This window comes from Pseudophryne corroboree, chromosome 6 (assembly GCF_028390025.1).
Source record: "Pseudophryne corroboree isolate aPseCor3 chromosome 6, aPseCor3.hap2, whole genome shotgun sequence".
NCBI lineage: Eukaryota > Metazoa > Chordata > Amphibia > Anura > Myobatrachidae > Pseudophryne > Pseudophryne corroboree.
Genome location: NC_086449.1, coordinates 300,297,641 through 300,321,664, shown reverse-complemented (window position 1 = coordinate 300,321,664; position 24,024 = coordinate 300,297,641). Strand labels below are relative to the sequence as shown.

Genomic DNA, 24,024 nt, shown 5'->3' with positions numbered 1-24,024 from the left:
AATCCAACAGGAGACTAAACATACAAAAACTGTGGAACTAACATACTAGGTTACTAGCATAAACATTTAGCTACCACTGTTATTAGGCTAGTGCACAGGTTATCCCACCTCCCCTTCCCTTTACCAGACAGTATTCATGTGCATCAGGTAAAACCAGCCAGAGCTTCCCGGCATGCGTAAAATACAAAAGTATTTGCACCATGGTACCTCCAGGCAAGGGCATAGCTACCATAGGTGCAGGCCCACCTTTCCTGTCAAAGTTACATATGTTATATACATTTTTTGGCATTGGGTGGTACGTAGGGGACCTTTCAAACTTTTTCCTTGGGGCCTGCAATATATCTAGTTATGCCCCCAGACCCGCTCATTGTAGTGTTGTATAAAATAAACTGGAGGGCATTTTAATGTTATATAATATGAAACGGGGCACTGTAATGAGGCACAATATGAACGGAGAGCACTATATATCATAATGTGAATTGGGGGTACTGTGCGGCATAATGTATACTGGCAGCTCTGAAATGTGACACAGGATGAACTTAAGCACTATTGCGATACATAAAAGAAACTAGGGCACTACTATGGGGCATAACGTTAAATAAGGCTCTACTATGGTTCAGAAAATGAACTAGGGCACTATTATAGGACATAAAATTAACAACTGCTGCAGAGAAGGGTCTCTCTAGAAGCACTGAGATGGGGGCCCCTTCGAAATGTTGCTATGGAGCCCACAAAGTTCTGGTTACGCCCCTGCCTCCAGGAGCAAATTGCTCCTTTCGTTGATTTGCCTCCAACTCTGCATACGCTACTTACATCAAGACTTTGACTGCACAACATACAGTATGTATTTTAACAAACCTGATCAATCTGGTCTTGTTGTCCTTGGTATACAGATTCGGGATCGGATGGTGGTCTTAAGTGGAATTCTGAGTCACAAAAATTTCCATCTCCATCCACATTGTGTAAACTTTCCCAGACAATGTTCTCTTCCGTAAGAAATCCCTGATCCGTCACAAGCAGGTACAGTAGTCCCTAAATGACAACACTATATTTTAAAGATGAATTCAAGTTCCTCCTTTGCAACTAGTAATATATTTTACAGCCCTACTGATAAACAAAATACACAATTAGGAGTGTACAACTGCTCATAGCATCTCACAATGCAGTGTGACTGATTTAAAGGTGCGTCTTTTAGGCATTACACCTCTGAATTTCACTAGAACGCCTTTCCCTGGCGAATATCCATATGTATGAATGAGCAAGGACTGAGAAGCCCACTATGACCACATGTAGAAGCAGTCTTGACACCCCACCAGTCGCACCATTAAGACATGCACCTATCCAAAAGTGAGCATTGGAGTGTCTCTATATGCAAATGCTTTGGCATGACACCCATAAGACAGACCATCTCCATGTGTCTGTTTAGACTTCTCATCATGAACACCTAGCTCTTTTCCAATACATTTCTGTTACCATGCATATCAATCGCAACTGCGCCTCTGTGCATACACACTGTGTAACACATGCCTCTTAGCAATTTTTAAAGGATTTTTGCCCAGATGCAGTACCAAAAAAAAAAAAAAAAAGTATATATATATATATATAGTTCAACTCCGTGAACTCTGAATCTGACCCAATGTGATTTTCTATGACAGAAATAATATACACTAGTATGAGGGGAGTGCAGTAAGTTTCCAGATGCACAAAACGTATTTTATTTACAAAGTGAACATTAGATTTTTTTGCAAGCGCTCATGTCACTTGGTGAAGCAGCTGGACCAGTTCGAAGAAGGTAGGTCTTCTAAATGTTGGTTAACAGGTCTCCACTGCAGCTTCTGGTGACTAAAAACAAGCCCATGCATCTCGAACCTGGAAATGGCTTCCAACACTTGCGGCAGGCATTGGTTGGCATACCTGTCCCCAGAGACAGTGCGCTGCTGCACGAGTGGTACGGTAGCTACATGACAAGTCTTGGACACAAAAACAGCCACCATCTGCTTGGCCATACTGTGCTCACGTCAGAACTTCTGTGGCAGCGCATCTCCAGCTGGGGTCCACAGGGCCGACTGTTATTCAGTCTCGGGGTCGAAAACTGTAGATCGAGGATTCACTGCTGATCTCCCAGACAGTTTGAGTGACTGCTATCAAACCTGGCCAGCATGTTGTAGCACCAAGTCAACCGAGCCTCATTCTGCTCTCGTGTCAGTTGATGGGGCACCCAGTGTATAGAAACCTTGCTCAGGCCAAGCTTTTCATGGGGTATCAATCAGATCGAAACCAATGAGATGCCCATCTCCTACTCTAACTGTGCCACGGTCACCCTGGCATCCACCCCAACTATAACCCACACGACAGCAACGTCTTCTGTGATGACGAACACAAGGTGGCCACATCGCTCGTCTTCCTGTGCCAAAATTCTGCAACCACTCAAAACACAGTGGTTCAGGACAGTGCTTCCGCCCCAACAGCAGCACACAGTTTGTCAAAACATCCCTACTGTCACAGACCACTCTTGTAGTCATGAAAGATCGTGGCTCTCCAGTGGCCTTGGTTGTGTGCTATAACAAGTTTGTGAAGAAAGTCTGACATCTCCACCATCATCATGGGTGATTTCAATATTGCTATTGATTGTTCAAAATCTGCTTCTCATGCCTCCAAACTACTCTCTCTAACCTCCTCTCTTAGCCTCTCACAATGGACTGACTCCTCTACTCATCGGGAGGGCCAAGGCCTTGATCTAGTATTCACCAGACTATGCTCCATTTCTGAACTCACTAACACTCCTTTCCCCCTCTCAGATCACAACCTTATCACCTGCATGCTCTCCTCCATTAATTCAAACTCTGTGTTGCTGAAGTCCTCCAATCCTCCTCAAACCCGCAGAAATATTAACACAATTAATCTTCAAGTACTTTCCACCTCACTCCAAAAACTTTCACCTATTTCTGCATTAACCTCTCCTGAGATGGCTGTATCACACCTGAATGACACTCTAGAATAGGGGTGGGCAACAGGCGGCCCGCGGGCCGGATGCGGCCCGCGGACCGATCGTGCCTGGCCCGCTGTGCCCCATTAGAGTGCAATGACAAGCGGCCCGACAGGCCGCTCGTCATTGCACTGCTCTCAGACGAGGCGCCGCTGAGGAAATCCCGGTCACGTCACAGGATCAGCTGACCGGGATTTCCTCTGTTACCAATCGCGCTGGGCGCAGAGCCGGATTAAGGGGGGAGCCCGGGGGGGGGGGGGGAAGTAGCCCAGGCCCCCCCTTCCTAAAAGGGCCCCCTACGCCCGCACACAGATCAGACCTCCGATCTGCGGCGCTGCGCTCCCCATGGGTTGCCCTGACAACCTAATTACAGCCGCGGCACCGCATAGAAGTGAAGGACAGCTGCAACGGCTCAGCTGTCCAATGGAGAGTAAACGTGCAGCCTACGGCTCAGTCATTTACTGGGCATGCAGGCTGCAGTGCAAAAAGAAGCGTGGAACGTGGAGCCAGCGGAGGGTGCATGAGTGGAGGGACGAGCTCTCACTCTCGCTCTCCTGTCACTTACGGATGGCAATCCCTAGTGTCACTTGTAGCCTGCCAGCAGCAGAGACAAAAGTAAGCTGGCTGTATTTTTTTTTTCTTAGTTTTTTTTTATAATGCTGCTATTTATTAAATTGGAATATTTGGCTCTGTATCGTGTTGGCTTGGTGTGTATACGTAATGTGTGTTTGTGTGTACTATATATATATGTGTGTGTGTGTGTGTGAGTATTTGTAAACATATACTGTATATATATATATATATATATATATATATATATATATATATATATATATGTGTGTGTGTGTGTGTGTGTGTGTGTGTGTATATATATATATATATATATATATATATATATATATATACTGGACACGGGCAGCACAACCGTTGACTAGAAGTAAAGTCCCCTCCGGAGGGCACCGGGATCCCAATAATAGACCTCCTTCAGGGAACCATTAGTACCCGGGGGCGCTGTCTGCTGTAATGTGTAAAAAGGGGGACGATGTCTGCCGTAATGTGTAAAAAGGGGACGCAGTCTGCCGTAATGTGTAAAAAGGGGGACAATGTCTGCCGTAATGTGTAAAAACGGGGGCGCTGTCTGCTGTAATGTGTAAAAAGGGGACGATGTCTGCCGTAATGTGTAAAACGGGGGCGCTGTCTGCTGTAATGTGTAAAAAGGGGGACGATGTCTGCCGTAATGAGTAAAAAGGGGACGCAGTCTGCCGTAATGTGTAAAAAGGGGGACAATGTCTGCCGTAATGTGTAAAAACGGGGGCGCTGTCTGCTGTAATGTGTAAAAAGGGGGACGATGTCTGCTGTAATGTGTAAAAAGGGGACGCTATCTGCCGTAATGTGTAAAAAGGGGACTCTTTTTGAGTATTTTGTGTGTGGCCCTCGAATATTCGCTGGAAGTGTTAAGCGGCCCCCCAGCTGAAATAATTGCCCACCCCTGCTCTAGAACTAGCCCTTGATGAAGTGGCTCCAGCTACCCATCACACTCCACGTAGGCCTAGATGTCAACCATGGCACTCTAAATTAGCAAGACAACTACAAAAAAACTCACACGTAAAACTTGAACGTCAGTGGTTTAAATCTCGTATTTCAAGTGACTTCCTCACATATAAGATTGTCTACCACTCTTATATTATTATATGGCGCCACAAGGGTTCCGCAGCACCCAATTACAGAGTACATAAACAAATAATCAAACAGGAAAACAGCAACTTACAGTTGATGACAGTATAGGACAAGTACAGGGTAAATAACCATAGTTACATCAGCAGATGACACTGGAATAAGTATCAGGTGGCAGAAGACTGCTGGATTTGGTGCAGTTGAAGATTATTAAAGAAAGGATAAGCACATGAGGGAATAGGGCCCTGCTCGTGAGAGCTTACATTCTAAAGGGGAGGGGTAGACAAACAGGGGTGACACAGATGGGGTACATAGAGAGCATAGAACAGAGGGTTAGGATGAGATTTGGCTGGGTTTGGTGAAGAAGTGGGTCTTGATAGCCCGTTTGAAGTTTTGTAGCGAGGTGGAGAGTCTGAGGGGGAGAGGTAGGGAATTCCAGAGAAGTGGTGCAGTACGTGAAATATCTTGGAGGTAGGAATGGGAGGAAGTAATCCGTAGGCAGGAGAGTCGGCGTGCATTAGCAGAGCGAAGAGGACGGGTGGGAGTGTAAAGGGAGATAAGGTCAGAGATGTAGATGGGAGAGGAGTGGGTGAGGGCTTTGTAAGAGACTGTGAGAAGCTTGAAATGGATTCTGAAAGGGAAGGGGAGCCAATGAAGGTCTAGTAAGAGAGGAGAGGTGGACGTAGTGCGTTTGGTGAGGAAGATGAGCCGGGCAGCAGCATTGAGGATAGATTGGAGTGGAGAGAGGTATTTGTCAGGAATGCCAGTCAGGAGGAGATTACAGTAGTCCAGTCTGGAGATGATCAGTGAGTGGATAAGAGTCTTAGTAGCAGCCTGGGTCAGAAAGGGTCTGATCAAGGAAATATTTTTTAGATGAAAACGGCAGGTTTGTGAGAGGTGCTGAATGTGTGGTTTGAAGGAGAGGGAGGAGTCAAGGATTACTCCAAGACAGCGCACTTGGGGGCTAGAGGAGATAGTAGTGCCATCAATAGATAATGAGATTGTAGGAGGTGAGGTTATTCGGGAGGGAGGGTAGATGATCAGCTCGATCTTAGACATGTTAAGTTTAAAAAAGCGCTGGGACATCCAGGAAGAAGTAGCAGAGAGACAGTTGGAGATACGAGTGAAGAGAGCAGGGGAGAGTTCTGGAGAGGAAAGATAGATTTGGTTGTCATCAGCATAGAGATGATATTGGAAACCAAAAGAACTAATGAGCTTACCTAGTGAGGACGTATAGAGAGAGAAGAGAAGAGGACCAAGGACAGAACCTTGGGGTACCCCTACAGCTAGTGGAAGTGAGGGGGAGGTGGAGTCATGAGAGGAGACAGAGAATGAACGGTCAGAAAGGTAGGAGGACAGCCAAGAGAGGGCAGTGTCACGCTTATAGAAATGCCCTGGACACTGCCAAACAAACATATTTCCAAACTCTTATCTCTGCTCAAGCCTCTAACCCCAAACGACTCTAACACATTTAAATCACTTCTGAATCCTCCCTCACCTACCCCACCAGACACTATCAAGGCACAAGATCTTGCTTCCTACTTCAAAGAAAAGATTGATAAGATCTGAGATGAAATGGTATGCTCTTACCTGAACCCTCTGGCACTCTCTCTTCATTTGATCCCACAAATGAAGATGAAGTTTTATCACTCTTATCCTGCTTCTCTACTAACTCTCCTCTTGATACTTTAGCCTCACAAATAAGTAAAGCTCTGTCTCTGGTGCTCATCCCTACCTTAACTAACATCTGTAATCTCTCTCTCTCTATACTGGGATTTTTCCTTCACTCTTCAAGCATGCGGTGATTACGCCCATTTTGAAAAAACAAAATTCTGATCCTCTCTCTCAAACTACCGCCCTATCTCTCAGCTCCCTTGTCTCTCTAAGCTACTTGAGAGACTTGCTTACACTCCACTCACACACTTTCTTAACTCACACAATTTATTGGACCCACTTCAGTGGCAAATATATGTACACTATAGGGACAAGAGTATTTTGCCAAACCTGTTATTTATTTAATTCAGGTGTTTCAATCCGACCCATTGCTACAGGTGTATAAAACAAAGCATCTAGCCATGCAGTCTCCATTTGAAACATTTGTGATATAAAGTGTGTCGCTCTGAAGAGCTCAGTGACTTCAAGCGTGGTACTGTGATAGGATGCCACCTCTGCAATAAGACAGTTTGTGAATTTCCACGGTCAACTGTAAGTGATATTATTAGAAAGTGGAAAAGTTTAGGAACAAAAGCAACTCAGCCACTAAGCGGAAGACCACGTAAAATCACACAATGTGGTCAATGGCTGCTAAAACGCATGGTGAATAAAACTTGCCAACGCTCTGCTGATTCCACAGCTGAAGATTTCAGAACTTCCACTGGAATTAATGTAAGCACAAAAACTGCGGCGGGAGCTTGATGGAATGGGTTTTGACAATGCTATGCTTCCAACTTTGTAGCAATAGTTTGGGGAAGGTCCTTGTCTATTCCAGCATGACTATAGTCCTTGCTTTGTGCACTGGGGCATAAAGACATGGTTTCATGAGTTTGGTGTGTAAAAACTTGACTGGCCTGCAGAACCCTGACCTCAACCCCATTGACCGCTTTTCTGCTCTACAGAATGAATGGGCACAAATTCCCACATAAACACTCCAAAATCTTGTGGAAAGCCTTCCAAGAAGAGTGGAAGCTGTTAGAGCAGGAAAAGGGGGACCAACTCCATATAAAAGTATATGTATTTGAATACACGGCAATGCTGTGGGTTAACCCACGGTACCCCACACTGTGGGACTGTGTGCAGCCGAAACTATGTCCCAGGTTTGCGGTGTTCAGGGCTCCATGCTGAGAATTGGGAGCCCAGCTCCCGGAACCCCAGTGCTACAGTGCATACTGGGTGTTAACGCCAGGTGTGTGAAAGCCGCCATAACTTAGTCCCTGGGTTGCAGGGCTATGAGCGCTGCCTCAACATTTATGGGCAGCATAGCTGAGTGCCCATAAGCTAGGACCGAAGCTGCAGTTCCACAATGTGTTAAGTCTGTTGCAGGGCACTAGATAAAGAATATGTAAAATACAGTACATTTAAAAATTTATGTTAAAGATAAAAATGCACTTACTCTCTCCATGTGTGGCCCAGGGGGAATCCAGAGCTCTCTCTGGACTGCTGGGTCCCCTAGATCCCTCCCAGGAATGCCATCTGTTATAGCCTCATGCTTGAAAGTGGCAAGCACAGCTAGCTAATTATTTCCCTGGAGCCCCAAAAGGTCTTCCAGTAGGTGGTCAGGAGACTCTGTCTGGTTGCCTATCTCTGGTGCTGAAATTCAGGCTAGAGGCTTGGTCCCTTAGCATCATCCTGGAAGTCAGTTTTGGAAGGAATTTTCCTCCCACTCTCGACATGCCGATGTGGGTGATGACTGTCACTGCTTGTGTGCTAAGTCACAGAGAAGTGGTCACTCCTCACTGTACATTGAGGACAAGCTTTGGCCATATCAGGCACATGCACTTAATTTGACTGGGTAAAATCCACATGGTATTGCCCCCTATGGTACTGTGTGTTGGATTTGGAAAAAAGGAGGCTTGCATGCCCTGTTTTATGTATACCTTCTGTGACTTCAAGAAGTGCTGCTGTGAACATCTGTATGCTGATATACCTACCATTCAAGCAATACCTGCAATGGGGGAAGAGTATTTTTTTAATACTGCTTGAGCAATACATATCTTGCCTCCAAGATGACTGCCTTTTTATCCTGTAACCAACAGAATTGTGCCAAACAATTCCATTCTCCAGCTGTTCTAGGTTAAGCCGAGTGTCTCCAACTCTGCCCTCTGCCAGTTACCGTTGAGGGCCTGGTCCATGGTGAGGGGCCAGTGGGAACCAGCTGACACCAATCAGGAAGTGTGGCCGCAGCTTGTCTATGCGTATGCAGAAGGACAGTTCCAGGTGTGTCGCTTAAAGGAGCATGGTGGTGGCAGTGCGTTATCCGCCCACTGCACAGCAGGTGGAGACAGTAAGAAGGAATCACCTATTAACCCAGGCTCCGTGGGATCAAACAAGTCTGTTGGCTCAGGCAGTGACATGCATCTGGGCACCAGGGACATTACATCTGACCCCTTTATAATCATTAGTGCCCTCATTCCCATCATATTCTCAAATTATTTGATTTACATTCATTAACTTTAATAATACCTCCCACAGTCTAATAAAAACAAACAAGAAAAAAATGCTTCATGTTAATAAATCCTAATTTAAGCACTACTTTATCTCAACTCTTATTACAGCAGTGACCATGCAATGCCATCAAGTGGACATATTTACGCTATGTGCCTAATGATGTTATGCAAAGTCTGTTTATATTAATATTAAGTTAAACAAAGAGGAAGGGTGCAAACTGTAAATGTGTATTTTAATACCTATTTGATTTATAAGGTATTGCCAATTTTAGGATTAGATTGTTTTGTGACATTCTGAAATAGGAAATAATGTTAATTTTCCTGCTGTCGGTAAAAATAAGATTTTAAACCTACCGGTAAATCTTTTTCTCCTAGTCCGTAGAGGATGCTGGGGACTCCGTAAGGACCATGGGGTATAGACGGGCTCCGCAGGAGACATGGGCACTATAAAGAACTTTAGAATGGGTGTGCATTGGCTCCTCCCTCTATGCCCCTCCTCCAGACCTCAGTTAGAGAAACTGTGCCCAGAGGAGATGGACAATACGAGGAAAGGATTTTGTTAATCTAAGGGCAAGATTCATACCAGCCCACACCATCCACACCGTATAACCTGGAATATACGCAACCAGTTAACAGTATGAACAAAACAGTATCAGCTAAAGACTGATCTCAACTGTAACATAACCCTTATGTAAGCAAAAACTATATACAAGCCTTGCAGATTTTGTCTGCACTGGGACGGGCGCCCAGCATCCTCTACGGATTAGGAGAAAAAGATTTACCGGTAGGTTTAAATTCTTATTTTCTCTTACGTCTTAGAGGATGCTGGGGACTCCGTAAGGACCATGGGGTTTATACCAAAGCACCAGACCGGGCGGGAGAGTGTGGACGACTCTGCAGCACCGACTGAGCAAACGCAAGGTCCTCATCAGCCAGGGTATCAAATTTATATAACTTTGCAAAAGTGTTTGAACCCGACCAGGTAGCTGCTCGGCAAAGCTGTAAAGCAGAGACGCCTCGGGCAGCCGCCCAAGAAGAGCCCACCTTCCTACTGGAATGGGCCTTTACCGAATTTGGTAACGGCAATCCTGCCGTAGAATGAACCTGCTGAATCGTGTTACAGATCCAGCGAGCAATAGTCTGCTTCGAAGCAGGAGTGCCAACTTTGTTGGCTGCATACAGGACAAACAGTGCTTCTGTTTTCCTAACTCGAGCCGTCCTGGCTACATAGATTTTTAAGGCCCTGACTACATCCAGGGACTTGGAATCCTCCAAGTCACCCGTAGCCACAGGCACCACAATAGGTTGGTTTATATGAAATGAAGAAACCACCTTAGGCAAAAATTGAGGACGAGTCCTCAACTCTGCTCTATCCACATGGAAAATCAAATAGGGGCTCTTGTGAGACAAGGCCGCCAATTCGGACACCCACCTTGCAGATGCCAAGGCCAACAACATGACCACCTTCCAAGTGAGAAATTTTAATTCAACCGTTTGAAGAGGTTCAAACCAGTGAGACTTCAGGAACCGTAACACCACGTTAAGGTCCCATGGTGCCACTGGGGGCACAAAAGGAGGCTGGATGTACAGCACTCCCTTTACAAAAGTCTGGACTTCTGGGAGAGAAGCCAATTCCTTCTGAAAGAAAATAGACAGGGCCGAAATCTGTACCTTAATGGAGCCTAATTTTAGGCCCATATCCACTCCTGTCTGTAGAAAGTGGAGAAAACGGCCCAGATGGAAATCTTCCGTAGGAGCATTCTTGGCTTCACACCAAGATACATACTTCCTCCAGATACGGTGATAATATTTTGCCGTCATCTCCTTCCTAGCCTTTATCAGAGAAGGGATGACTTCCTCCGGAATACCTTTCCCAGCTAGGATTTAGTGTTCAACCGCCATGCCGTCAAACGTAACCGCGGTAAGTCTTGGAACACGCAGGGCCCCTGTTGCAACAGGTCCTCCCTGAGAGAAAGAGGCCACGGATCTTCTGTGAGCATCTCCTGAAGATCTGAATACCAGGCCCTTCGAGGCCAATCTGGAACAATGAGTATTGTTTTCACTCTTTTTTGTCTTATGATTCTCAATATTTTTGAAATGAGAGGAAAAGGGGGGAATACATAGACCGACTGAAACACCCATGGTGTCACCAGGGCATCCACCGCTACTGCCTGAGGGTCCCTTGACCTGGCACAATACCTCCGAAGCTTCTTGTTGAGGCGGGACGCCATCATGTCTATGTGAGGAATTCCCCAAAGACTTGTTATCTCTGTAAAAACTTCTTGATGAAGTTCCCACTCTCCTGGATGGAGATCGTGTCTGCTGAGTAAGTCTGCTTCCCAGTTGTCCACTCCCGGAATGAAGACCGCTGACAGAGCGCTTACGTGATTTTCCGCCCAGCGAAGAATCCTGGTGGCTTCCGCCATTGCCACTCTGCTCCTTGTCCCGCATTGGCGGTTTACATGAGCCACGGCTGTGACGTTGTCTGATTGAATCAGAACCGGTAGGTCGCGAAGAAGATTCTCCGCTTGTCGTAGGCCGTTGTATATGGCCCTCAATTCCAGTACGTTGATGTGTAGACAAGCCTCCTGGCTTGACCATAGCCCCTGAAAATTTCTTCCTTGTGTGACTGCTCCCCATCCTCGGAGGCTCGCGTCCGTGGTCACCAGAACCCAGTCTTGAATGCCGAACCTGCGACCCTCTAGAAGGTGAGCACTTTGCAGCCACCACAGGAGAGACACCCTGGCCCTCGGGGACAGGCTTATCTTCTGATGTATTTGTAGATGGGACCCGGACCACTTGTCCAGTAGGTCCCACTGAAATATCCTTGCATGAAACCTGCCGAAGGGGATGGCCTCGTAGGCTGCCACCATTTTCCCCAGAACTCGAGTGCATTGATGAACAGACACTCTTTTTGGTTTTAGCAGGTCTCTGACCATGTTCTGGAGGTCCCGGACTTTTTCCATCGGGAGAAAAACCCTCTTCTGTTCCGTGTCAAGAATCATGCCTAGGAATGATAGTCGAGTCGTTGGAATCAATTGTGACTTTGGCAGATTGAGAATCCAACCGTGTTGTTGTAGCACTCTCAGGGAGAGTGACAAGCTCTTCTGCAATTGATCTCTCGATCTCGCTTTTATCAAGAGATCGTCCAAGTATTGGATAATTGTGACTCCCTGCCTGCGCAGGAGCACCATGATCTCCGCCATCACTTTGGTGAAAATCCTCGGGGCCGTGGAAAGCCCAAACGGCAACGTCTGAAACTGGTAATGACAGTCCTGTACAGCGAATCTCAGGTACGCCTGATGAGGAGGATATATGGGGACAGGAAGGTATGCATCCTTTATGTCGAGTGACACCATAAAATCCCCCCCTTCCAGACTGGAGATCACAGCCCGGAGCGATTCCATCTTGAATTTGAACTTTTTCAAGTACAGGTTTAGGGATTTTAGATTTAAAATGGGTCTGGCCGAACCATCCGGCTTCGGGACCACGAACAGGGTTGAATAGTACCCTTTCCCCTGTTGGACTAGGGGAACCTTGACAATCACTTGCTGTTGACACAGCTTTTGAAATGCAGCTAACACTACTTCCCTCTCTGGGGGAGAAGCTGGCAAGGCCGACTTGAAAAATCGGCGAGGGGGCACCTCTTCGAATTCCAGTTTGTAGCCTTGGGATACAATATCCATCGCCCAAGGATCCACGTCTGACAGAACCCAGACCTGGCTGAAGAGTCGAAGACGTGCCCCCACCGGTGCGGACTCCCTCAGTGGAGCCCCAGCGTCATGCAGTGGATTTAGCAGAAGCCGGGAAGGACTTCTGCTCCTGGGAACTAGCCGAAGCAGGTGTTCTCTTCCCTCTACCCTTACCTCTGGCGAGGAAGGATGAGCCCCGACCTCTTCTGGACTTATGCGACCGAAAGGACTGCATCTGATATTGTGCAGTTTTCTTTTGCTGTGGGGGAACAAAAGGCAAAAAAGTAGATTTACCCGCGGTAGCTGTGGCAACCAGGTCCGCAAGACCTTCCCCAAATAAAACTTCACCTTTGTATGGTAAAACCTGCATATGCTTCTTTGAGTCGGCATCACCCGTCCATTGGCGGGTCCACAGGGCTCGCCTAGCAGAAATCGCCATGGCGTTGGCTCTCGAACCTAGCAGCCCAACGTCTCTTTGAGCGTCTCTCATATATAAGACTGCGTCTTTAATGTGACCTAAGGTCAATAAAATGGTATCCCTGTCTAGTCTATCAAAGTCAGCTGACAAGGTATCTGTCCAAGCTGCAACTGCGCTACATACCCATGCCGATGCTATTGCCGGTCTGAGTAAAGCACCCGTATGCGTATAAATAGATTTTTATGTAGTTTCCTGCCTGCGATCAGCAGGATCCTTGAGGGCTGCCGTGTCTGGAGACGGTAGCGCCACCTTCTTGGACAGGCGCATTAAAGCCTTGTCCACCCTGGGTGAGGATTCCCAGCGTACCCTGTCCTGTGCAGGGAAAGGATATGCCAAAAGAATCCTCTTGGGAATCTGCAGCTTTTTGTCTGGAGTTTCCCAAGCTTTTTCAAATAACTCGTTCAGCTCATGAGATGGGGGAAAGGTTATCTCAGGTTTCTTTTCCTTATACATGCGCACCCTCGTGTCAGGGACAGAGGGGTCATCTGTGATATGCAAAACATCTTTTATTGCAATAATCATATAATGAATACTCTTGGCCACCCTTGGGTGTAACTTCGCATCATCGTAGTCGACACTGGAGTCAGAATCCGTGTCGGTATCAGTGTCTGCTATTTGGGATAGGGGATGTTTTTGAGACCCTGAAGGGCCCTGTGACCCAGTCGAAGCCATGGATTGACTCCCTGCTTTTTCCCTTGACTCTGCTTTGTCCATTCTCTTATGTAATAAGGTCACATTTGCATTTAAAACATTCCACATGTCCAACCAATCATGAGTTGGCGTTGCTGACGGAGACACCACAATCATCTGCTCCACCTCCTCCTTAGATGAGCCTTCCGCTTCAGACATGCCGACACACTCGTACCGACACCCCCACACACACAGGGATATAGTTATACGGAGACGGTTCCCCAATAAGGCCCTTTGGAGAGACAGAGAGAGAGTATGCCAGCACACACCCAGCGCCAACTCACACTGGAAACAATTTCCCAGATAATATAGCGCTTTTTATATATAAATAACTGTGTAATACACTCACTGCGCCTTACAAGTGCTCCCCCCCCCCCCCCCCCCCTCTTTTCAGCCCTGTGTCACTGTGTTCAGCAGGGGAGAGACCGGAGAGCCAGCTTCTCTGAAGTGCTCTATGGAGAAAATGGCGCTGGTTAGTGCTGAGGGACCAAGCTCCGCCCCCTCCAGCGGCGGGCTTCGGTCCCGCTCAAATTTATAAAACTGGCGGGGGATTTTTATAATTACTGCCTCCGCAGCCTATATACATATAAATGCCAGACTTAGAGGTTTATATTGCTGCCCAGGGCGCCCGCCCCCCCCCCCCCCCCCCCTGCGCCCTGCACCCATCAGTGCCTGCCAGTGTGTGTTGTGTGTGGGAGCAATGGCACGCAGCGTTACCGCTGCGCGCTTACCTCAGGGAAGATCTGAAGTCTTCTGCCGCCTTAGAAGTCTTCTTTTCTTCTTATACTCACCCGGCTTCTATCTTCCGGCTCTGTGAGGAGAACGGCGGCGCGGCTCTGGGACGAACGGCGAGGGGAGACCTGCGTTCCGACTCCCTCTGGAGCTAATGGTGTCCAGTAGCCTAAGAAGCAGAGCCTATCACTTAAGTAGGTCTGCTTCTCTCTCCTCAGTCCCACGATGCAGGGAGCCTGTTGCCAGCAGTGCTCCCTGAAAATAAAAAACCTAACAAAACTCTTTTTCAGAGAAACTCAGGAGAGCTCCCCTGTAATGCACCCAATCTCCTCTGGGCACATGATCTAACTGAGGTCTGGAGGAGGGGCATAGAGGGAGGAGCCAGTGCACACCCATTCTAAAGTACTTTATAGTGCCCATGTCTCCTGCGGAGCCCGTCTATACCCCATGGTCCTTACGGAGTCCCCAGCATCCTCTAGGACGTAAGAGAAAAGCCTGTTAATTGATTAAACACATCTTTAGCTTGAATGTACTCCAGGGGTACCCTGTGTGTAAACATCAGTGTACAATTATCCCATTGATGAGGGTACTCTGATGAAATTAAATTGTCCTATTAATCCAAATAGATACTATGATGTTGTGTAGTAAATATAGAGGATTAACTCTTGACAAATTTCTATTTAGTAAGGTAGAGTCCATAGGCTAAACGTAATAACTTCAGAGTTCCGGTGGTGCGGGAATTTTTTGAAGTTTGTCAGTTTTTTTAAATCAGCAATCATTTGCAAGGCAAAACCAACATGGTTACCTGGTTTTGCTTTGTAAATGACTGTCGATTTACAAAAACAGGCAAACTCACAAACATTCCCGCACCACCGGAATTCGGAGGTGATAACATTAGTCGCATGTTTGGAAAAACTTACCACAAAACTTACTAGGAAATACTAAAAGATATTAATATGTATAGTTTGGAGAAGAGAAGGCAAAGGTGGGACATGATATACTTTCATAGATCAAAGATTTTAACAAGGTACAGGAGGGAGACATTCTCCAAAGGAAGAGAAGTATTATAACACGAGGACATGCACTAAAACTGAAGGGAGGCAGGTTCAGGGGAAATTTAAGGAAAAACTACTTCACAGAAAGGGTAGTAAACAAGTAGAATAGCCTCTTATCAGAGGTGGTAGAGGCTAAAATACTAGAACAATTTAAACATGCTTTGGATAGACAAGGAAATCCTTACAAAGAACTAAGGATTCAATAGGGTTTGAGGTAACAAGAAGGCTAAAAAAGGGTCAGACTAGATGGGATAAGTGGTTCTTATATATTAGGGATGGGCAAAATACGGCCCACGGGCCGGATGCGGCCCGCAAACCGATCCTGCCTGGCCCACTGCCTCCCACCAGCGAGCAATGACAAGCGGCCCGACCGGCTGAGCAGCTTGTCATTGCTCTGCACTGCACTACCTCCAAGCTGCCAGCGGCGCCTCTCTCCCCTGCTGCTGCGTTGTAGCAGCCTCCTCCAGAGTCCCCAGTGACAACGGCGGTGTTCAGCCGAGAAGGGGGCGGGGCTACACGGGCCCTCAGGGGGCGGGGCTACACGGGACAAGAGCCAGACTGCTACAGATCCATCCTTCCTGCCACTGCCAGCCAGCCAGATCAGTAAGTTAATGGGAAAAGTGAAAGAAAGTGTGTGTGTGTGTGTGTGATAGTGTGCGTATATTTGTGTGTGTGGGCAGTGGCGTCAGACTGTTTTTAGGTTTGGGGGAGAGATCTTTAGCTCTCGCTGTACCAACCCCTCTCGTGTTCTGTCACCATGTCACCCCCCCCGTGTTCTGTCACTGTGTCACCCCCCCGTGTTCTGTCACTATGTCACCCCCCCCGTGTTCTGTCACTGTGTCACCTCCCCGTGTTCTGTCACTATGTCACACCCCCGTGTTCTGTCACTATGTCACACCCCCCGTGTTCTGTCTGTGTCACCTCCCCGTGTTTTGTCACTATGTCACCCCCCCGTGTTCTGTCACTATGTCACACCCCCGTGTTCTGTCACTATGTCACACCCCCGTGTTCTGTCACTGTGTCACACCCCCGTGTTCTGTCACTGTGTCACCCCCCCCGTGTTCTGTCACTGTGTCACCCCCACCGTGTTCTGTCATCGTGTCACACACCCATGTTCTGTCACTGTCACCCCCCTCCCCGTGTTCTGTCACCGTGTCACACACCCCATGTTCTGTCACCGTGTTCTCTCACTGTGTCACCCCCCCGTGTTCTGTCACCCCCACCGTGTTCTCTCACTGTGTCACCCCCCGTGTTCTGTCACCCCCACCGTGTTCTGTCACCGTGTCACCCCCACCGTGTTCTCTCACTGTGTCACCCCCCCGTGTTCTGTCACCCCCACCGTGTTCTGTCACCGTGTCACCCCCACCGTGTTCTCTCACTGTGTCACCCCCCCGTGTTCTGTCACTGTGTCACACCCCCGTGTTCTGTCACTGTGTCACACCCCCGTGTTCTGTCACTGTGTCACACCCCCGTGTTCTGTCACTGTGTCACACCCCCCGTGTTCTGTCACTGTGTCACCCCCACCGTGTTCTGTCATCGTGTCACACACCCGTGTTCTGTCACTGTCACCCCCTCCCCGTGTTCTGTCACCGTGTCACACACCCCATGTTCTGTCACCGTGTCACCCCCACGTGTTCTCTCACTGTGTCACCCCCCCGTGTTCTGTCACCCCCACCGTGTCCTGTCACCCCCACCGTGTTCTCTCACTGTGTCACCCCCACCGTGTTCTCTCACTGTGTCACCCCCCCCGTGTTCTGTCACCGTGTCACCCCCACCGTGTTCTCTCACTGTGTCACCCCCCCGTGTTCTGTCACTATGTCACACCCCCCCGTGTTCTGTCACTGTGTCACACCCCCGTGTTCTGTCACTATGTCACACCCCCGTGTTCTGTCACTGTGTCACACCCCCGTGTTCTGTCACTGTGTCACACCCCCGTGTTCTGTCACTGTGTCACCCCCCCCGTGTTCTGTCACTGTGTCACCCCCACCGTGTTCTGTCATCGTGTCACACACCCGTGTTCTGTCACTGTCACCCCCTCCCCGTGTTCTGTCACCGTGTCACACACCCCATGTTCTGTCACCGTGTCACCCCCACGTGTTCTCTCACTGTGTCACCCCCCCGTGTTCTGTCACCCCCACCGTGTCCTGTCACCCCCACCGTGTTCTCTCACTGTGTCCCCCCCCCCGTGTTCTGTCACCGTGTCACCCCCACCGTGTTCTCTCACTGTGTCACCCCCCCCCCCCGTGTTCTGTCACCCCCACCGTGTTCTGTCACCGTGTCACCCCCACCGTGTTCTGTCATCGTGTCACACACCCGTGTTCTGTCACTGTCACCCCCTCCCCGTGTTCTGTCACCGTGTCACACACCCCATGTTCTGTCACCGTGTCACCCCCACGTGTTCTCTCACTGTGTCACCCCCCCGTGTTCTGTCACCCCCCCGTGTCCTGTCACCCCCACCGTGTTCTCTCACTGTGTCACCCCCCCGTGTTCTGTCACCGTGTCACCCCCACCGTGTTCTCTCACTGTGTCACCCCCCCCCCCCCCGTGTTCTGTCACCCCCACCGTGTTCTGTCACCGTGTCACCCCCACCGTGTTCTGTCATCGTGTCACACACCCGTGTTCTGTCACTGTCACCCCCTCCCCGTGTTCTGTCACCGTGTCACACACTCCATGTTCTGTCACCGTGTCACCCCCACGTGTTCTCTCACTGTCACCCCCCCGTGTTCTGTCACCCCCACCGTGTCCTGTCACCCCCACCGTGTTCTCTCACTGTGTCACCCCCCCGTGTCCTGTCACCCCCACCGTGTTCTCTCACTGTGTCACCCCCCCGTGTCCTGTCACCCCCACCGTGTTCTCTCACTGTGTCACCCCCACCGTGTTCTGTCACCGTGTCACCCCCACCGTGTTCTCTCACTGTGTCACCCCCCCCCCCCGTGTTCTGTCACCCCCACCGTGTTCTGTCACCGTGTCACCGCCACCGTGTTCTCTCACCGTGTCACCCCCCCGTGTTCTGTCACACCCACCGTGTTCTGTCACCGTGTCACCCCCACTGTGTTCTGTCACTGTGTCACCCCCACCGTGTTCTGTCACCGTGTCACACCTTTACGCAGAGGCCATAAGACACTGGATAATTTGCTTGCTGCACAATAATTATCCTAAATAAAATGTTAATGTGTAAAAAGGCTCTCTACCTGCCGTAATGTGTGTAAAAGGGGCTCTACCTGGTGTAATGTGTGTAAGTGGCGCTACTGTGTGGCGCAATTTGAATAATGGAGACTATTGTGCAGCCTAATATGAATCTATATTATTTTTTGCCCACACCCCTTCCACATGAAGCCACGTCCCTATATTTTTGTCAAGTGGGGAGAGCTGCTATTTTGTATGTGGCCCTCGGATACTGACAGGAAATGTCAAGTGGCCCCTCAGCTGAAATAATTGCCCACCCCTGTTACATATGGTAAAAATGTATTTGTTTCTATTGTTTTCTGATGCAAGAAGATAATTATAAACTATTCTTAATTGGTTTAAAGAGGTTGGAAGCTGGTTTATCACTTTTCTACATTCAGGTGTGTTGAAACAGAAAAAAATAAAAAGAGCTGCTGTGGCCTTGAAATAAGTACACCATCTTGAACATTGTGATGTTAGTATCCTTTGAGAATTTTATTTCATCAGTCTTCTAAACATCTGTATATTATGTTATTGTTAGTACCTGTCACTGAGAATAAATGGTCTTTTTAAAATAAGATTTTACTTACCGGTAAATCTATTTCTCGTAGTCCGTAGTGGATGCTGGGGACTCCGTAAGGACCATGGGGAATAGACGGGCTCCGCAGGAGACAGGGCACTTTAAGAAAGAATTAGGAATACTGGTATGCACTGGCTCCTCCCTCTATGTCCCTCCTTCAGACCTCAGTTAAGGAAACTGTGCCCGGAAGAGCTGACAGTACAAGGAAAGGATTTTGGAATCCAGGGTAAGACTCATACCAGCCACACCAATCACACCGTATAACTCGTGATAAACTTACCCAGTTAACAGTATGAACAACAACAGAGCATCAGACCAACCTGATGCAACCATAACATAACCCTTATGTAAGCAATAACTATATACAAGTATTGCAGAAGAAGTCCGCACTTGGGACGGGCGCCCAGCATCCACTACGGACTACGAGAAATAGATTTACCGGTAAGTAAAATCTTATTTTCTCTAACGTCCTAGTGGATGCTGGGGACTCCGTAAGGACCATGGGGATGATACCAAAGCTCCCAAACGGGCGGGAGAGTGCGGATGACTCTGCAGCACCGAATGAGCAAATACAAGGTCCTCCTCAGCCAGGGTATCAAACTTGTAGAATTTTGCAAAAGTGTTTGAACCCGACCACGTAGCTGCTCGGCAAAGCTGTAATGCAGAGACCCCTCTGGCAGCCGCCCAAGAAGAGCCCACCTTCCTTGTGGAATGGGCTTTTACTGATTTTGGAGGCGGCAATCCAGCCGCAGAATGAGCCTGCTGAATCGTGTTACCGATCCAGCGAGCAATAGTCTGCTTTGAAGCAGGAGCACCCAGCTTGTTGGATGCATACAGGATAAACAGAGAGTCAGTTTTCCTGACTCCAGCCGTTCTGGCTACATAAATCTTCAAAGCCCGGACTACATCCAGTAACTTGGAATCCTCCAAGTCACGAGTAGCAGCAGGCACCACAATAGGTTGGTTCAAATGAAAAGATGACACCACCTTCGGCAGAAATTGCAGACGAGTCCGTAATTCTGCTCTGTCCATATGGAAAACCAGATAGGGGCTTTTACATGACAAAGCCGCCAATTCTGACACCCGCCTAGCCGAAGCTAAGGCCAATAGCATGACCACCTTCCACGTGAGATATTTTAACTCCACGGTCTTAAGTGGCTCAAACCAGTGAGATTTCAGGAAACTCAACACCACGTTAAGATCCCAAGGTGCCACTGGTGGCACAAAAGGGGGCTTAATATGCTGCACTCCCTTTACAAACGTCTGAACTTCAAGAAGAGAAGCCAGTTCCCTTTGAAAGAAAATGGATAGGGCCGAAATCTGGACCTTAATGGACCCTAATTTTAAGCCCATAGTCACTCCCGACTGTAGGAAGTGAAGGAAACGGCCCAGCTGGAATTCCTCTGTAGGGGCCTTCCTGGCCTCACACCAAGCAACATATTTTCGCCATATACGGTGATAATGTTTTGCTGTCACGTTTTTCCTAGCCTTTATCAGCGTAGGAATAACCTCATCCGGAATGCCTTTCTCCACTAGGATCCGGCGTTCAACCGCCATGCCGTCAAACGCAACCGCGGTAAGTCTTGGAACCGACAGGGCCCCTGTTGCAACAGATCCTGTCTGAGAGGCAGAGGCCATGGGTCCTCTGTGAGCATTTCTTGCAGTTCTGGATACCAAGTCCTTCTTGGCCAAACCCGGAACAATGAGTATTGTTCTCACTCCTCTTTTTCTTACGATAATCAGCACCTTGGGAATGAGAGGAAGAGGAGGAAACCCATAAACCGACTGGAACACCCACGGTGTCACTAGTGCGTCCACAGCTATCGCCTGGGGGTCTCTTGACCTGGCGCAATACCTTTGTAGCTTTTTGTTGAGGCGGGATGCCATCCTGTCCACCTGTGGCAGTTCCCATCGATTTGTAATCTGTGTGAAGACATCTTGATGAAGTCCCCACTCTCCCGGGTGGAGGTCGTGCCTGCTGAGGAAGTCTGCTTCCCAGTTGTCCACTCCCGTAATGAACACTGCTGACAGTGCTTGCACGTGATTCTCCGCCCAGCGAAGAATTCTGGTGGCTTCTGCCATCGCCACCCTGCTTCTTGTGCCGCCCTGGCGGTTCACATGAGCCACTGCGGTGATGTTGTATGACTGAATCAGCACCGGTTGGTCACGAAGCAGAGGCTCCGCTTGACTCAGGGCGTTGTAAACGGCCCTTAGTTCCAGGATATTGATGTGCAGACAAGTCTCCTGACTTGACCACAGCCCCTGGAAACTTCTTCCCTGAGTGACTGCCCCCCACCCTCGGAGGCTTGCATCCGTGGTCACCAGGACCCAGTCCTGAATGCCAAACCTGCGGCCCTCGAGAAGGTGAGTACTCTGCAGCCACCACAGAAGAGACACCCTGGCCCTGGGGGATAGGGTGATCAGCCAATGCATCTGTAGATGCGATCCAGACCACTTGTCCAACAGATCCCATTGAAAAGGTCCTCGCATGGAACCTGCCGAAGGGAATGGCCTCGTATGACGCCACCATCTTTCCCAGGACTCTCGTGCAGTGATGCACCGACACCTGTTTTGGTTTTAAGAAGTCTCTGACCAGTGTCATGAGTTCCTGAGCCTTCTCCGTCGGGAGAAAAACCTTCTTCTGGTCTGTGTCCAGAATCATGCCCAGGAAGGGCAGACGCGTCATAGGAATCAGCTGCGACCTTGGAATACTCAGAATCCAGCCGTGCTGTTGTAACACTTCCCGAGAGCGTGCTACACTAATCAGCAACTGCTCTCTGGACCTCGCCTTCATGAGGAGATCGTCCAAGTATGGGAAAATTGGGACTCCTTGCTTTCGCAGGAGCACCATCATTACTGCCATTACCTTGGTAAATATTCTCGGTGCCGTGGACAGACCAAACGGCAACGTCTGGAATTGGTAATGACAATCCTGTACCACAAATCTGAGGTACTCCTGATGAGGTGGATAAACGGGGACACGAAGGTAAGCATCCTTTATGTCCAGAGACACCATAAAGTCCCCCTCCCTTGCAATGACCACTCTGAGCGATTCCATCATGAACTTGAACTTTTCAAGTATATGTTCAGGGATTTTAAATTCAATATGGGTCTGACCGAACCATCTGGTTACGGGACTACAACATGGTCGAATAATAACCCCCTCCTTGTTGAAGGATGGGAACCTTGACCACCACCTGTTGAAGATACAATTTGTGAATTGCAGTTAACCCTGTTTCCCTCTCGGGGGGAGAATCCGGCAGGGCCGTCAGTGAGGAGGCATCTTCTCAAAGTCCAGCTTGTATCCCTGAGACACAATATTTATTGCCCAGGGATCTAACAGGGAGTGAACCCACTTGTGGCTGAACTTACGAAAGCGTGCCCCCACCGGGCCTAGCTCCGCCTGTGGAGCCCCAGCGACATGCGGTGGATTTTCGTAGAGGTCGGGGAGGACCTCTGTTCCTGGGAACTAGCTGTGTTGTGCAGCTGGTTTCCTCTGCCCCCGCCTCTGGCAAGAAAGGACGCACCTCGGACTTTCTTGTTTCTTTGTTCGAAAGGCTGCATTTGATAATGACGTGCTTTCCTAGGCTGTGCAGGAATATACTGCAAAATATCAGAATTACCAGCTATAGCTGTGGAGACCAGGTCCGAGAACCCTTCTCCACACAATACTCAGCCTTCCATATGCCACTTAAGATGGCATCATCTGTCCATTGCATATTCTACAGGATACGTCAAGCAGAAATCGACATAGCTTTGCCTCTAGGACCCAGTATACTCATGTCTCTTTGGGCATGTTTTATGATATATATCTCTTAAGACAGCATCTTTAATATATATATCTCTATATATACATATATATCTCTATATATACATACATATATATATATATATATATATATATATATACACACACATCCTAGGGTCTCAATTTCTGCTGATAAGGTACCTGTCCACGCCGCCACAGCGCTATAAACCCATGCCGACACAATCGCCGGTCTGAGTAGTGTACCAAAATGTGCACGCTATCTGCAGGATCCCTGAGAATAGCTAGGGCTACCTTTTTGGGCAAACGTGACACCCTAGGGCAGGGGTGGGCAATTATTTCAGCTGGGGGGCCGCTTAACACTTCCAGTGAATATTCGAGGGCCGCACACAAAATATCTTGTATATACAATACCGATCGGGTCTGAACTGTGCATGCGTATGCACCGCAATGCACAGGTGCGTCGGTCCGCAGCGCCGGGCAGCAACGGGATGGTGCGAACAAAGCGATCGCACGGGCAATCGCAAGGTGATTGACAGGCAGAGGGTGTTTGTGGGTGGCAACTGATCGTTTTAGAGGAGTGTCCGGAAAAAACGCTGGAGGGACCAGGCATTTGGAGGGAGGGTTTCTGATGTCAGCTCAGGCTCCGATCATCGCACTGGAAGAGTAAGTCCTGGGCTGTTCAGAGACTGCACAAACTTCTGTTTGTGCAGCTCTCTGCACTTGTGATCACACACCTGCACAGCGATTTCCCCTTCCCCCTGTAGGTGGTGACGAACTGATCGCAGCAGTGCAAAAATCGCCTGCTAGCGATCAGGTCTGAATTAGGCCCATAGTTATGTATAGAACTATAAAAACATAGTATATATAACTATAATAACACACACCACAATATACAGTACGTTGCATATGTAGTTTTTTTACAGCCAAAATACAAATGTCTAAAAAAAAAAAACATTAATCCAGTAATAAAAAAAATAAAAAAAAAATAAAAAAAAATGCTGAAAACAAACAAACAGCATCCTGTGTAATGCTGTTATTCA

At 48.4% G+C, this 24,024-nt stretch overlaps 1 protein-coding gene across 1 annotated transcript in view; it reads right to left on the bottom strand.

The window, feature by feature from the left end:
• MINDY2 (MINDY lysine 48 deubiquitinase 2) overlaps positions 1-24,024 on the bottom strand; it is a 353,927-nt gene that overhangs the window by 25,261 nt on the left and 304,642 nt on the right. Inside the window, 1 exon segment of the mRNA XM_063926174.1 lies at positions 859-1,032. Within this exon segment, the coding sequence (XP_063782244.1) occupies positions 859-1,032 (174 nt within the window).